The 16235-nt window shown below is 39.5% G+C and overlaps 1 protein-coding gene across 1 annotated transcript; it reads left to right on the top strand.

Moving 5' to 3' along the window:
* The first annotated feature begins 2039 nt into the window (after positions 1–2039).
* On the top strand, positions 2040–5000 carry LOC107775272 (uncharacterized). Its single transcript, XM_016594999.2, has 4 exons — positions 2040–2141; positions 2441–2700; positions 3532–3758; positions 4688–5000. The coding sequence occupies exons 2-4, from the start codon at positions 2477–2479 to the stop codon at positions 4762–4764; spliced, it is 528 nt and encodes a 175-aa protein (XP_016450485.1). The 5' UTR covers positions 2040–2141; positions 2441–2476; the 3' UTR covers positions 4765–5000.
* The last annotated feature ends 11235 nt before the right edge of the window (positions 5001–16235 follow it).

Genomic DNA, 16235 nt, shown 5'->3' with positions numbered 1-16235 from the left:
ATTGACTGATTCGAATCATTCAGGAAAACAAAGAAGAAAACAAAATACAGAGTAAGCACAAAACATTCGAATTTAAACAAAAAAAATAAGAAAGGAGTAGAGGATGAATTTACTGAACAAAAAAAGAAGATAAAATGAAAACCTACCAATTAAACGGGGCCTGGGTTCGAACCTCTTATGCCTTTTGGACTTGGGGCCAAGACGGACCTTAGTCGAGTGTTCCTGAACGAGAACACATTCAACTAAGGTCCGTTTTGACCTCAGTCTCTGAACTAGCTTCAGATCACCACTCTGAGACTTTTGATTCAAGACTTTCCGGGGTGATTCGACACAAACTAAGGGTGGTTTGGGAACGAGGGAGGTCAGGGGGTGGCAGAGTGTGAGTTTGGTGGTATTTGAACGGATTAGGGTTTGGGTCGATTCCTTTGATCTAAGATTCGAGGAGCTCGGGGGTGATTCGAAGAAAACTGAGCGTGGGACTGGAACGAGGAAGTCTTGGGGAAGCTGTGGTGTGAAATTGGAGGCTATTGGACGAGATAGGGTTCCGGCCTGATTTTCGATCTAATATTCGAAGCACACGGCTGAGATTCGAGGGATAAGAGTTAGGGATTCGGAATGGGGAGGTCGAAGGGAATCGGTGGTGAAAAGATGGGGTCGTTTGGACCACCGGAATCGCCGTGAGGCGATTTTCGGTGGGCGGTGCACGGTGGCAAGAGGCGGGAGGGTATGTTTGGTCTCTGAAGCTCAGAGACGAAGAGGTGAGGGGGGGAGGGGTATGGCTTTGGGGCGTGGGGTAAGGGATTAGGGTTATATACAGAGGGGGTGTTTTAATCCTGGCCGTTGGATCAAGCACGATCAACGGCCTGGATCAATTCACTTAATAGGCACGGCGTCGTTTGGAGTAGTACTGGGGCAGTTTGAACCGGGGAACGGGTCGTGCCAGGGAATGGGTAAGGGAGATTGAATCTCAGCCGTTGGATCGATTTAATCTAACGACCTTGATTAAGAGTGACCAAACGACGTCGTTTTAAGACGTCTCTGGCTAGGCCAAACTGGACCTGGTTCATGGGTGATTTGGGCCTGATTTTTTTGCACTGAAATTGGCCCAATTTTCACTCTTTTCTTCTTTTTCTTTCATTTTCTTTTAATTCCTTTTCAACTAAAAATCCTAATTAAATTATAAAGTTGACAATTAACTAAAACATTAACTCTTAATAATAGCTATCACACGAAATTAAACATCAAATAAAGATAAAATCACACAATTCGGACATTAAATGCAAGAATGCAAAGTACATATTTTTTTGTGATTTTTCCATTTTGTAAAACAAACTTGTTTGTTTAATTAATTCCTAAATTGTAAAATTAAATCCTAAATGCACATGCAACACATATTTCTGTATTTTTATTAATTAAAGTAGAAATAAACATGCACAAACAAAAATACAAATAAATCACAAACAACACAAAACCATTTTATTTTGAATTTTTGGGAGTAGTTCTCATAGAGCAAAAATCACGTGCTCACAACTTATATATAGTAGTAATGATTTATTTGGATTAGATATCTTTAATAACAGCAAACTAAAATTAGCAATCCTTTTACTTGCATGCCTATCAATCAATCAAAACCTTTTTACTTTGCAGACTATCAATCAAACATTCATGCTAATAATTCCAAACTACATAATCCAAACTTAATAGCAATATTTCATAAAACGTGTACAGATTTGTACTGAGTTTCTAACACAGAACAACAAAGAACTGTTAACAAGGTAATTATAATCTTTAATTAAAAAATAATAAGATGAAAGGAATCATAATTTAATTTGAAAATAGGTGAAGATTAAGAGGAAAATGCAACATTTAAAGAGTAGTTTCAAAATGTTAGTACTAAACATCTAAAAGTGTATAGACTATTATTGTAGAAAGTTTAATTTGATTTTGCATGTCTTTTGTTTAAAGTTTTATTTTTATTTTTATTTTTTATCTTTCAAAAAGTACTTAATTTATTTTGAAAATAAAACAAATATGTAATGTTTGGAAAAAGGAGAAAAAAAAAAGAAGCGAATATGTTATGTGGGTTATGACTTATGATGACGCTTTACAAAGAGTTCAGGAGGAACCGAAGTCATTGTTCGGTAATTGTTTTTACCAAATTTATATTCTTTTGTTTTTTCAGATTTGAAATTTAGATTTCATTTTCCGTCAGCTGAATTTCAAACAACTCGCTTCAACCTACCGCAATTAGGGTTTCTCTCCCTCTTGTTTCTGATCCCAATTACTCATCGTTTGTCGTTTTTAGCGCTATTAAATTAATCTTTGCTTCGAATTTACTTCAATTGTTATTTTCCGCCTCGACGCTGAAGATATGCATGATTCGACCTCAAGCAATTAACTCTAAAAACTTTTGTTTTGAATTCTGATTCTATCAATACAGTAGTCTGGTGCATATTTCAGAGGAATTGGAACAGTCATGTTCTATGGTACAGCGGTATGGGATCCGTGGCTTATTGTAGCGCAGATTGTGTGTTTACAATGCCTATACTATTTGACGCTGGGGATATTTTTGGCAATTCTTGTGGGGACTCGGGTTTCTCGAATGAGTTTGGTCTATTTCTTCGATTATGCCACTGTTACTGCTTCCACCGTCACCGGATGGTGCGTCATTGCCGCATTTATTCTCACTTCACTTGCAGGGTGAGATTTCTGGAATCTTTTGTTTTCTTTTTCTGTCTTCTCTATATAAGTAGGTTTCTTTCAGTTCCCTCTTGATTTCCTTTTTTTTTTTTGCTGATCTAATCTAAATGATAGGATAATATTTGTATTTGCAATAACATTGGGCATGAGATGATTTTAAATGGAGTAACATGGTCTGTGAGGATTCATATAGTTGACCCCAACTTGTTTGAGATTGAGACGTAGTTGTGTTGTTATTGTATAATATTCTTCATTCCAAATTTTCTGGCATAGATGTGTAGTGAAGAAAATAACTAAGTAGAATTGGCTGCTGAAATCAGTCTAATTTCCAGTGTCCTTTTTGTCCATTTTGTATGATTATAGATTTAGCTTGGGTTTGGTGAGCTTGTTGATACATAAAAAGTGTAGCAGAAATAGGGGTTCAGTATTGGGAGTTTAAAGAAATGTCAGCAGTGTTTTACAGCATGTTAATTTAATCTTTGACATTGAACTATTTAGCTGGTTGAATCGCTTTACTATATCTTCTATTCTTATGTTTGCTAAACCTAGAATTGGGGGAAAAGGTTAATAGAAGGCTGAGGACTACTTACTCTAGGGAAGAAAAGAAATTGGAAATGTAACCTTAAATAAACCAGAGAAGGAGTGGACAATGAAATACCATGATACTTTTATCCCTCCAATTTGTACTTTAGTTCGATTCTTTTTGTGTAGTTGTTCTTACGTATGCTGGTCTCAGGTGATAAAAATTATGTTCTGTAAATGGTTACATAACTTCCTAGGAAATCTGGTTCAACATGCATAATTGAATATTTTTCTCTTTGCGATATGCAGAGCGGGCCTTTTACTTTATTTGATTGAGAGGGCAAAGAAGTGCTTAGATTTTTCGGCAACACTCTACATTGTCCATCTTTTCATATGTATTGTCTATGGAGGTTGGCCTTCTTCAATAACATGGTGGGTTGTGAATATTACTGGGCTTGCAGTGATGGCATTGTTAGGTGAATACTTGTGTATAAGACGTGAATTACTGGAAATTCCAATTACAAGATACCGGTCAAGTAAGCTCCTTTTCCTTGGTGATTATAGAATAATTTCTGACTGAGAACAACTTCTTTCGTTATTTCATCTCTCTCCATCTCACTGGTTTGAACACTATCAATTTGTTCTGCCAGGTGCCATCTTTCAACTTTACACATTATTTTATCTTCTCTCCAGGATCCTGATTATTGACGCTACCTTATTCTGTATTGTGTTAATGCTATTTTGTTTTATTTTGGATCATTTATCTTTATCGAAATTTTTGGATCGTTTATTTAATTCCAAGTTGAAGCACTTGAGTTAATATTTATGCTATAGCTGTTTGGTTCTCACTGGAGGTCGGTTACACCTCATTTCTCTTCACCATTCCATAGAGTATGAAGATCTTTGTCAATCTCTTAAACTATAGTAGTAAACTTTGTGAGTTTCTCTTTCAAGAGTGGTCAGACTGCAGCTTGTCATAGTCATAGGCTAAAAATGAGATAGCGTGTGTGATTTATTAACTCCATCTTGTGCCTATCTGAATTATTTGGGTGCAAGAGGTAGTTGGTACTTGATGTCCATATGTCATTCACTAAGTTTCTCAATAAATTAGAGCAGTGGTTGCACTAATAAATTTGTTAAATGAGAGTAAGGCAAAAAAAGGTGAAGGGGAGGTGTGGTTGAACTAGAAGAATGTGGTACAGTTGAAGTTGATGGAACTATTTAAATTAAATAGTTCCATAAAATAAATAGCTCCATAAATTTGGGTGTCATCTGCATAAAGTAGATGTGTGATTTCCATACTATTTGGTGTCCTGTTGTTCACCTTGAGCTTCAGAAAACAGGAGAAGAGCATTGACAGCTATTTGTTGTACTTCTGCTTCCGACTTTGATTTAGTTATCTGTTAGGCTTGTGTATAGAAACTCTCAATTTGTACTGAGAGAAGATCTAAATTATGATTGGCAGGGCCAGTCAGTGAGGAGAAGGCAAAAGAAGATTCGGACGAGGGAATCCCTTTGTATAGTGTGGACAATATGGCTTGAAAGAAATCGTAGGTGTTCTGATGACAGGGAGGAAACCATTGCTTTTGTATGAAACAGATATATTCAGCATCTTATGATCTGGTTTAATGCATTTTTTTTTTCTGATGCTGATGTTGTGCTGGAATTCTTTGATTCTCTCCAGATTTAAGGGATCTAATTCCAGTATTTTTGTACTGATGCAGTATCATCTTGGTACTGTTGTTTTTTGAAATAAAATTATATTTACTTATCAAAAAGAGAGTCTCAATTTGACAACTATTTATCACGCATAATTGGAAGTTCACATGCCATACTGTGTTTATGAATACTAGATAAGGTCCTAATTCTGCCAGTATTATTGAAACACATTAAAATGTGTAGATGTTTGACTGAGTTGAAGCTCAATAGCAAGAACAAATATCCTCTGATTGTATCATGGTGGCTTCTTTGTTTCCAAGGAGAGGATCTTGGATAAGCTTGTGAGGTCACAAGCTTGTCTTCTGATCTGACACCTGAAGCTTCTAGATGCAATTTATTTCCTTTTGGCGGCAGAAATTACTATCGAATGTATTGGTAGATTGAAATGCAGAACAGGAAACAAACTAAGCAGATCAGTGCTTAGCATTTTATGTACAACCTGAGAAGATTTAGAGTGAAGTAGCAACTTTGAATCAGATGACTGTCTAACAGGCTATAGTAGATTTCACACCCTCAGGAAGCATTTTGTTATTTGATCATTTTTAATGTTAAATTGCATGGTATGATGGTGTTGCACTCAATGTTCTTTTGTTATCTTTTGATACAGTAATTGAAAGTTGCTTAATGCTTCTTGTTCCTCCTGTTCTTCTTCTTGCTTGGACAAAGATTGATACAAGTAGCGAAGAAGGTGGTCAATTGGTTTTGTGGTCCATTACAATCTTTTTAAAATTAAATGGCCAATATCCCAGGAGATTTTTATTTTTATTTTTATTTAAATGATAAAGAACGGAATAAAATATAGGAGATCTTTGTACATTTATTTTCTTCTATTCAAATTGTAAAAGGTTATGTTGTACCATTTCCTCCAATTGAATGGTTTGAGCTATGAATATAGAGGGATGACCAAGGTGATAGCGGTAAGCCCTCTGATCGGAGCCAACCCTATACCACTACAAAGTAGCGAGAGTGGTCGAAGCAGCTTTTACTCGAGATGGTCGGGATCGAATTCCATAGAGAGCTAGAAATGCGAATTGGGTTCCTATCTAAACAGAGATGTGTAATTGCTCTTAATTACTCTTTCAAACATCATTGGTTTTGATATTACTTCTAATTTTATGCTGACAAGATGCTAAATTAAGCTAAGAATAAGATACTTGAAAGGTTGTCTAAATGGTTAAAGAGGCATTAGAGAAGTGACTTTCTCCTAGGTGGATACTTGACGGGTTCTTGAGTCTAAGGCAAGATTGTCATGTTGGGGATTACGATACAACCAATGCACGAAACTTCTCACTCTATATTTCTCGGTAGTTTGAGTGATTTTGCCCTAATTGACTTTCTCAAGACCAATTGTGTATGATAACTTGTGCAAGCAATTTAGGTTCAAGTCGGGTATTACTATCTCTAGGTTTAACACTTTAATTGGGGCTATCAATCTCTTGAATATGCTCCAATTCCTTGTTGGACTAATTTTCCTAGACTCAAGTTCTCTTTCTCAAGAAGAACCCAAGTCAAATAGGCACAAATTAGTGTTTGCAACCACTAATTCAACATGGAAAACATAAATTAATCCAAATATCAAACACCCATAGACATTCAAGCCTTAAAACTCAAGACCCGTCAAATACCCACACTAGGGTTGAGCCACAACCCTAGCTAATGGGTCTAGATACTCATAATAATGGAAGAAAACAAAGAAATAGATGAAGAAAAACCCATAAGATTTAATTACAAACTAAGATAAAGAAACTTCTGTGTTAAAGTAGCTATAAATTACTCAAAATGGTCAAAAACTAGTGTTCACGAGCGCAACTCAAAGTCAGATTACAACTCATGAACTAAAAATGGGAAAAGAAAGTATTTATAGGCCGAATGTTCTGGACAAAAATACCCTTGCGGGGGTAGTGCGGTCCGCACAAAATCAAGTGCGGTCGCGGTGAGGCTTCTTGGCATTAAATCTCCGCTCTCTGAACTTAACCACCGCGGGCCGCATAAAATGCACCGCGGCCGCGGTGGCTTCTTCTGTGGTCCGCACAAAAAGGATCGTAGACCCTATTGGCTATTTCCTCAAAACTTCCAACTCTCTGAACTCCTTCTTTGCGGACCGCACAATCTTGATTGCGGCCGCGGTAACGCCATTACGGTCCGCACAAACTGCTTTGCAGCCACATTGCTTGAGTTTCCAAAATAAGCACCTCTTTGAATCTCCTCACTGCGGACCGCACTAAATGGAGTGCGGCCGCAGTGGACCTATTGCACTGTGCTTGGACTTGTTCTTGGTACTTGTGCATGTTTCACTCCTTTTTGAGTTGGTTTTGACTAGTTGTCACCTTTTTGACCAAACCCTGCAAACAAGTACAACATGTAAGCCTTTGAGACTATTTTGTATACATTTTTAATCAAAACTCAAGTAAGAAGGAGTGTAAAATGAACCATAATCCTTAGTTATCAACTCCCCCAGACTTTAGCTTTTGCTTGTCCTCAAGCAAACAAAATAAGACCCACCCCTTAAGAGTAAATCCAAGAAAATTCAGCCGACCTAAAGTGAACTAATCTAGCATCAATTGGGACTAACAATCCTCAATTCAAATGAATCATTAACAACATTCACTCTTTTAAGCACCATGGTTTTAGTTCGACTCAAGAGCATCAAGAATTGACTCAACCCATCAAGGGAAGCTCTTTCTACTACTTTGGTCATTGTGGAACCCAAACTCACATATCCTCAACTCTCCCTAAGCAAACTTCACTTTTAGATTGTAGCACTCAGAAAGAGGATAGTGGAAACACACTCATCTCTCTCAAAGAAAGGTCACAAGTCCGGCTCTAAGTACCATAAACTTGCCCCTTATGTGAGTCACCACTAATGTAAGTTTCATTCAAATCAAGATCATATAGGGCTTGTGTGGAGATATAGTGAAGGCTTTTGGTTCAGGGTAGGAAATGTTTGGTCTAAGTGGGTTCCATCTTCCCTTTAGCACTTCAATTCACTTCATTTTGGCACATATTCTCTCGACTTTTTAAGTAATTTGACTTCTTTCTAAGGGGTTAGAGAGACACACTGTCACTCTTTTTTGTTCATTTCAAATCTTTTTCTCCTTTCTCAACTTTCCACACCTTTCATCTCTTTACTTTTATTGAACCCCTTACTTTATTTTTCTACATTGATCATTCTTTTTGTCTTTTTGATTTTCTTTCTTTTTCATTGCATTTTCTTTTCTTCATTTTGTACCTTTTTACCACTTTGTTGCATTCCTCATCTCTCTCCCCAAACTTATGCTTTTACCATGTGCTAAGGAAAGATCGGGTGCCAAGAGAGGGTATTTTTAGAACGGATAAAGGTTTGTATCGTGGTTTTTGAAAGAAAAAGGTCTATGGCTTAAAAGGGTTGACTAGGGATATTATCATTGGTAGGCTATAAAGTGCTCAAGATATCATTCGGATCAAGGAGAGCCTATAATCACGTCTCAAGTCAAATTACACTTAGGATTTCTCCTAGACAAACATTCAGGGCAAGTTCTAAACTAATGGCTCGGGACTTGGACTTGCAGTTCAAATTCTCACCACACAAGCTATGGGATTGCTAAAGAGACAGAGTCGGGGGCCCACAACAACCTTAGCTAAGACTTGAGCAATACAATGGTCCCGAAAAACCACTTGATGATTATCGGCCAACACAACAGTCTCAAGGTCACAACAAAAATCCAAAAATATTTTTTAGAAGTCTTTCTTTCATAAATGTCTTAAAAATTTAAAAATTGAAGCCCAAAAACATTTTCGCTTTTCTTTAGAAGTACTTTTGTAAAAAATAAAATTCAAAAATCCAAGATATTTTCTTAAAAGTCTCTCTTTCGAAAATTAAGAGGCAACATCTAATAGAAGTCTTTCATTCGAAAAAAGAAAACAAATCAAACAAAATCCAAAAAAATATTTTCTACTTTTTTTTAGAAGTCTTTTCCCCCAAAAAAACCAAAAAATCCAAAAATATTTTCTTTCCTCTTTAATAGCCTTTCTTTCGAATATTCAATAAAAAATGAAATGCAAAAAAAGGGGGGAAGTTTTCACCATCCTATACACAACAATTTGTTTTTGACTATAGGATCAAAGGCAAATATGTTAGGCCAAAGTGAAGCTTTGCTTGAGGCACCATTACTCACTAGTTGCTATTAACACAGAAAGCAAAAAGAAAATCGACTCAAACCCTTAAGAAGGTTGTCATGCCATTCATCATCGGGAAGAGCCACCAGGTTCATACAAATTTCACCTTTGGAAAGAACTATGGCATTAAGAAAACCAAAGGCTTATTGCACGCAAAAACTCAAATCAAGAAGCTACGAAAATAAAATAAGAAGCTATGAAAGGAAAAATGCGGAAAGTAGAATGAATATATACAAGAGGGGATTTAGTCGAATATACATAAGGGAGAATGAATATATACATTAGAATATAACTTTATATACAGACCAAAAGTAAAAAGTACGAAAAATACAATAAAATGATAAAATTATGTACATATCAAAAGTAAAAAGAAAAAGATAATGTCATATATACAGTTATCCAAATAGGGCTAGCCCCTCAAATGAAAGTTAGCATTGTCCTCAATGCCAACTAACCAAAATAAGCACAAGAAAAGAAAGAGAGGAAAAAGAAACTCCCTATTGGCCCTCTGTCTGCATAGGATCCTGAGTCTGGGTCCCTAGGTCCTCGGTCTTCTCGGAAACCTGTGACTGGCTCCCTGTAATCTGTGTCTCCACTGGGACCTGGGCCTGTACTGAGTCCTGGGCCTGTACTGGAATCTGGGGCTAGCTAGAGGAACCTCCCTGCAGGTCCTCCAACTCTATAACAACATCATCCGAATGGGGAATCACCCTCTTCCTCTTGGGTGGCCTCTCTGTCTCCTGCTCCAGCTCAGGCTAGGCTGCTGGAGTCGGGTCATGCAATAGAAGGTCCAAAGGCAAGTGATCCGCCTTCAACCTCTCCACCTCCACACTTAATTCTTTCACCGGCTCCTTGGGTGCCCGAGTCTTCCTCAGTTTCTTAGCTTCTTTGGCCAAATCTTTCAATGTTTTTCCGTGTGAACACACAATGTCCAATATTAATTGCTGGTTCTCCAGGAGCTTCTTCTGGTTCTCCAGAAGCTCCTTGAGAGTGTCCTTAACTGACTGTGGGACCTATGGATGAGGAGGTGCAGACTGGGCTGCCACTGAAGTAGAAAGTACAGACAGCTTAGAAGTGGTTGTCTGCATCCAGTTGTTGATACTGGCAAGGGTCTGGCTCAAGCGGTGGGCGGTCAAGGGATATGCTGTGGATGAAGGGATATCTGGGGCTGTAGAAATGGAGAGTCCTAGGGCCATGTCTAGTGTGGCTGAAGGAGGCTGAGTAGGAGCCACTACTACTACTACTGGCTCTTCAGACTGGCCAGTTGAAGTAGTGGCTTTGCCCTTAGGGTCTTTGGGGTTGTCAGGACCCTTGGTGCTGTACCAGGAGAACAGTGCCTTTGCTTTCACTTTCACATCAAATCTCCTCTTCTCCACATATAGATCCTCAAAGTATATGTTCAAGAAATTGGGGAAGGGGTAGGATCTATCACCTTCGTTCACTGCCCGTGTAATTACCCTGGACATCACATTCCCGATGTTGATCGGGTACCCCGCCATGATTGATGCCACCAATATAGCCTGGGAGATAGGAAGAGAGTTGTCGTGAGTGGTGGGGTCTAGCCTGCTACAAACAAATGTCTCCCACCCTTTTGCTTCAAAGTTTAGGGTCCTCCTCAGAATTTTTACCCCTGTTGTCAACCATGCGAGGGTGGTACCTGAGATTTCCAAGTACTCAGCTAGCCACGGACGGGCATTCTCCCCCAAAGCTACCTTGTCTAAGTACAAGGTCTTATCCTCCTCCGGGAAGCACATGTAGTCATTTATCGTTTTTTATCAAACTTTACTTTTAGATTTCACACCTTAGTCACTGTGGTACCCTTTTTTATGTGGGCAACACTGGTGTAGAACTCCTTGACTAAGTGCTCATTGGCATCCTCCACATGGCCTATGAAATAGTCCCAGCATGCTCTCTCTCTGAATTAACTCAACACATTGGGGTTGTGAGGCAAAAGGTCATTTGTGATGAAGGTATTAACTTCCTCTCGGGCCACCATTCTCTGAACTTGTGGTAGTCCACTTCACTCACGAATCTATCTTTCCATGCTTCCGGATTCCTGGTTCTCTCTACCCCTCCTACTTGGGGCTTACCCCCTCCTACTTCTTCTCCTTCTTCTACGGGATCCTCCCCGAATAGTGAAGTTATATGTGAGGTGGAATATTCATTGTCACTTCCTGAAGCTGAGCCCTTAGACGACTCAGAAGATATGTGCACTGATGCTTGGGCAGTAGGAGAGCCTGGAGGTGTATTCCTCAATCTATTCCTCTCCGGCCAGTCAGGAACATATTCTGGCACGGAGTCTGAGTCGGACACCTCCCGGGAGGGCACATACTCTCCTTCCCCTTTCTATTTATCGCCTCTGCCTCGTGATGTCACCATTATCTGCAAAGAGAATACATTCTATTCTTGTTAGTATGCAGTAACAGATGAAACAATGCAGAAGAAAATTGCAGATAATCAGGATTGTAGACCGCAGACCGTACAAAATGAAGTGTGGCCGCAAAGAAGCTAACGCGGACCGCACAAAATGCTCCGCGGCCCGCACTGAGGTGGGGATCAGACTACCCACTCTCTGATTCTAGGCACCGCGGACCGCACAAAATACATTGCGTTCCGCATTGAGGCACCGAAGACCGCACAAAATCCATCGTGGTCACGGTCCTCTATTATCATCTTTCAGAAGTTTCACCACCGTGGTCCGCACAAAATAGCATTATGGACCGCACAGAAGCACCGCAGACCACACAAAATCCACCGCGGTTTGCGGTAAGCACCCAACAGCAATACCAACTTAGGGTTTCAGGTTTTTCATATTTTTGGTCCAATTTTCACCTATTATTGATCACCTAGGACTTGAATCAGTATCTTTAACCAATTAATCCTAATCTAAACAACTAATGAAACCCTAAGCTAAAAATTAAAGAAAAAGGGGAGACAAAACATAGAATTAACAATTTAAAAAGAAAATAAAACACATTTAAAAGCTAGGGAAAGATTAAAAATACTAGGAATGTGATGTAATGTAGATGAATGAGACTCAGCAATTGAATTCGCACAGTTAGACGTGATGAACAGTACTTTTTTTTACTATTGAGAGCAAAAGGGTCGAAAAGTTTGAAATGAGGGTCTTAGGTCCTATTTATAGAAAAAGGACCTGGGGCCCATCTCACCTACCCACCGCGGATCGCACAAAATGGTACCGCGGTCCGCGGTACTCAGAAACAAGAGGTATTGGGGAGATGTCCATTGCGGACCGCAAGAAATACAATGCGGCTGCAGTGGTCCATCGCGAACCACACAAAATGCATTGCGGCCATGGTGGCAAACTTCAGAAACTCTTCATTTTTGACCATTTAGCTCTGCGGTCCGCATTGAATTGTTGCCCCCGCACTAAGGCCTTTGCGGCCGCAGTGCAAACTTCACAGAGTGTGCATTTTTCCAACTTAGTCCTGCATTGCATCAAAACAATCCTACAACATCTCACAACCAGTTAGTCGAAAAGCAAATTTTATACTACAAAGAAAAACAAAAAGAAAGACATATGAGTTGCCTCCCAAGAAGCGCATGATTTAACGTCGCGGCACGACGCAGGTTACCATCAAATCACTTTAGATGGAGCAGTGCCACCACATGGCTGCCATCAGTCTTGCTCAGGTAGTGCTTGACCCTGTGCCCATTAACTCTGAAAACCTCCCCATTTTTGTTCTTCAAGTCAAGTGCACCAAACAGAGTCACAAACACCACTTCAAAAGGTCCACTCTATTTTGACTTAAGCTTTCCCGAAAACAGACGTAACCGAGAGTTGAACAAGAGAACCAAATCACCCACTTTGAACTCTTTGCTACGAGCATATTTATCATGAAGGTACTTTATCTTGTCCTTGTACAAGGACGAACTGGAGTAGGCATGGAATCATAATTCATCAAGTTCATCAAGCTGCTCCACACGAAGATTTGCTGCCACATCTCATTCAAGATTCAGCTTCCTCAAAGACCACATGGACTTGTGCTCTAACTCAACCGGTAGATGGAAAGCTTTACCAAACACCAACCGATATAGAGATATACCAATCAGAGTCTTGTAAGCAGTCCTATAAGCCCATAGAGCATAATCCAACTTTTTTGACCAATTGGTCCTATTTGCATTGACTGTCTTTGACAATATACTCTTTGATAGACTTTAAATAATCTTGCCTTATGTTTTGATGATCTAACAAACTTACTATTAAGAACCAAATAAGGAACCTGACCTACTTGGATTGCTGCAAGCTTTAACGGATTCCAGCTAAATGTGAACTGCGACAGCTTCATGAGCTAGGAACCCACACAAGAACCTGATACTCTTGTTATTTCCTCGTAGTGGTATAGAGTCAATTGGACACAACTGGAAATGAAGTGACTGACGGCACTGTTTCTATCGGATTGCACTGTCCGCCCACTCATTCTCTAACCAAACAAAGTACTCACATCATTTCAAGTGATATGACTAAGATGTACCCACAATGAGCTTTATACAAAACATCACTGGAAGGTTTCTGTTTCTTATTCAAGCATCTTGCAAAAAACAGAAGAAATCAATCCTCACAAGCTTGAAGAACAAGGTTGAACGCAACTACGGACCAATTCCAAAAATATAGCCTGTTGTTGTCCTAGTTGAGTTGTAACCTTCTTGTTGTTCTTATTATATCTCCCAAACTGCTTACCTAGAAGCGTTTGATTAGGAATCCTCTTGAAAATCCATAAACTCCTTGAGTTTATGTTATGACTAGATTTAGTTATAAGGAAAAGTCTTTGTAATTGTAGAGTTACAAAGTGGCTTGTGGTGAGAGCATCACAAGTTAGAAAAAGCCTTTGTAACTAGGAAGTCGCAAAATGGCTTGTGGTAAGAGTACCACAAGTTAGTTGAGTAAATCCTTTGCAATATGAATTATTGTAAAGTGGCTTGTAATAGGTAGATTACAAGTTAGTCAAGTTAAAAGCCTACAGGTGTAGGTCGTGGTTTTTTCATCCCCTTGTGTGGGATTTTTCCACGTAAAAATCCTCGGCCTCATTTACATACTGTTTTATTAGCATTCTCAGCAGAATCTTGTAGAGGACCAGGTACTCTACAATTTGGTGGACCCATACAAACTAACACTCTTGATTTCCCTGTTTGAGACTTCAAATTGGCCACTCGCTTGAGAATGATTAAGAGTAGAAACTTTGTGATTGACACTATACTTTTCAAACAAAGTATCAAAAGCTCTATTACAAAAATGAGACCCCCATCACTTATGATTGCACAAGGAGTGCCAAACCTTGTAAAAATGCTCTTCTTGAGAAACACAACAACACTCCAGGCCTCATTGTTGGGTAAAGCCACGGCTTCAACCCACTTTGAAACATAGTCAACCGCCACAAGAATGTATGTGTTCCCACACGAGCTAACAAAAGGGCCCATAAAATCAATGCCCATACATCAAAAATATCAACTTCAAGAATGGTATTGAGAGGCATCTCATCTTTCTTCGAAATTCCACCCGCTTTTTGACATTCGTCACATCTCTTCACAAGTTCACTTGCATCTTTGTACAAAGTTGGCCAATAAAACCCGCAACTAAGAACTTTTGAACCCGTCCTTGACCCACCATGATGGCCACCACAGGGAGAGGAATGACAAGCCTCTAAGATACTCAATTGCTCCTCCTCCGGGACACACCTTCAGATCACACCATCTGTGCAAATCTTGAACAAGTACGGCTCATCCCAATAGAAATCCAAACTATCCCGTTTGAGCTTCTTCCTTTGGTTAGAAGAGAGCTCATACGGGATTATACCAGTCACAAGAAAATTAGCAACATTCGCAAACCATGGCATACCATTCACTAACACAGAAATGAGTTGTTCGTCGGGAAATGAATCATTGATTTCTAGGCCATGACGAGGCCTCCACTCCTCCTCCAAGTGGGACAAGTGGTCCGCCACTTGGTTTTCACTACCCGTTTGGTCGACAATCTCCAAATCAAACTCTTGAAGTAACAAGACCCATCGCATCAGTCTAGCTTTGGAATCCTTATTCGTCATCAAGTACTGGAGTGCAGCATGATCGGTATGAACTATGCCCTTGGCACCCATGAGATACGACCGAAATTTCTCCATCGCGAAACACAATAGCCAAAAGCTCTTTCTCAGTCACCGTGTAGTTCACTTGAGCATCATTCATTGTCTTGCTCGCATAGTACACCGAATGAAATATTTTGTTCACTCTTTGACCCAAAACCACCCCAACCACAACATCACTCGCATCACATATGAGCTCAAAAGGCAAGATCCAATTGGGTGCAGTGATAATAGGGGTGGTGGTCAACTTATACTTGAGAAGTTCAAAGGCTTGCATACATCTCTCATGGAACACGAACTTGGCATATTTTTCCAATAACTTGCATAAAGGATTCACTACCTTCGAAAAGTCTTTGATAAATCTCCGGTACATGCCAATGAAAACTTCTAACTCCCTTGACAGAGGTGGGTGGGGGGCCTTGAAATCACATCAATTTTTGCTTTGTCCACCTCTATACCATGCTTTGAAATTTTATGCCCAAGAACTATGCCCTCCTCAACCATGAAGTGACATTTCTCCCAATTAAGTACAAGATTGGTTTCTTCACAACGGGCCAACACTCTATCAAGATTTTTCAAACATTCATCAAATGAATCACTCACAACACTAAAATCGTCCATGAACACCTCCAAAATATCTTCCACCATAACGGTAAAAATGGTCATCATACACCGCTAAAATGTAGCCGGTGCATTACACAACTCAAAAGGCATCCTAGAAAAGGCAAAGGTTCTATATGGACAAGTGAATGTGGTCTTCTCCTGATCTTCCAGAGCAATCAAGATTTGGTTGTATCCAGAATACTCATCCAAGAAACAATAGAAGGCCCAACAAGTCGATCTAATATCTGATCAAGAAAAGGCAATGGAAAGTGATCCTTGCGGGTCACTTTATTCAACTTGTGATAGTCCATGCATACCCTCCACCCGGTGACGGTCCTAGTAGGAATCAACTCATTTTGCGAATTTGCAACCACGGTCGTGCCACCCTTCTTCGGCATACATTGCACCGGAAAAGTCCAAGAGCTATCAGAGATGGGG

The sequence above is a fragment of the Nicotiana tabacum genome, chromosome 6, assembly GCF_000715075.1.
Source record: "Nicotiana tabacum cultivar K326 chromosome 6, ASM71507v2, whole genome shotgun sequence".
NCBI lineage: Eukaryota > Viridiplantae > Streptophyta > Magnoliopsida > Solanales > Solanaceae > Nicotiana > Nicotiana tabacum.
This window is presented reverse-complemented; position numbering and strand designations above follow the sequence as displayed.

Excerpts from the sequence above, each read along its gene's own strand:
- LOC107775272 (XM_016594999.2), top strand. The coding sequence starts at position 2,477 with ATGTTCTATGGTACAGCGGTATGGGATCCGTGGCTTATTGTAGCGCAG. Across the intron at positions 2,701-3,531 it reads ATTCTCACTTCACTTGCAGG|AGCGGGCCTTTTACTTTATT; the intron begins GTGAGATTTCTG and ends TGCGATATGCAG. Across the intron at positions 3,759-4,687 it reads AATTACAAGATACCGGTCAA|GGCCAGTCAGTGAGGAGAAG; the intron begins GTAAGCTCCTTT and ends TATGATTGGCAG.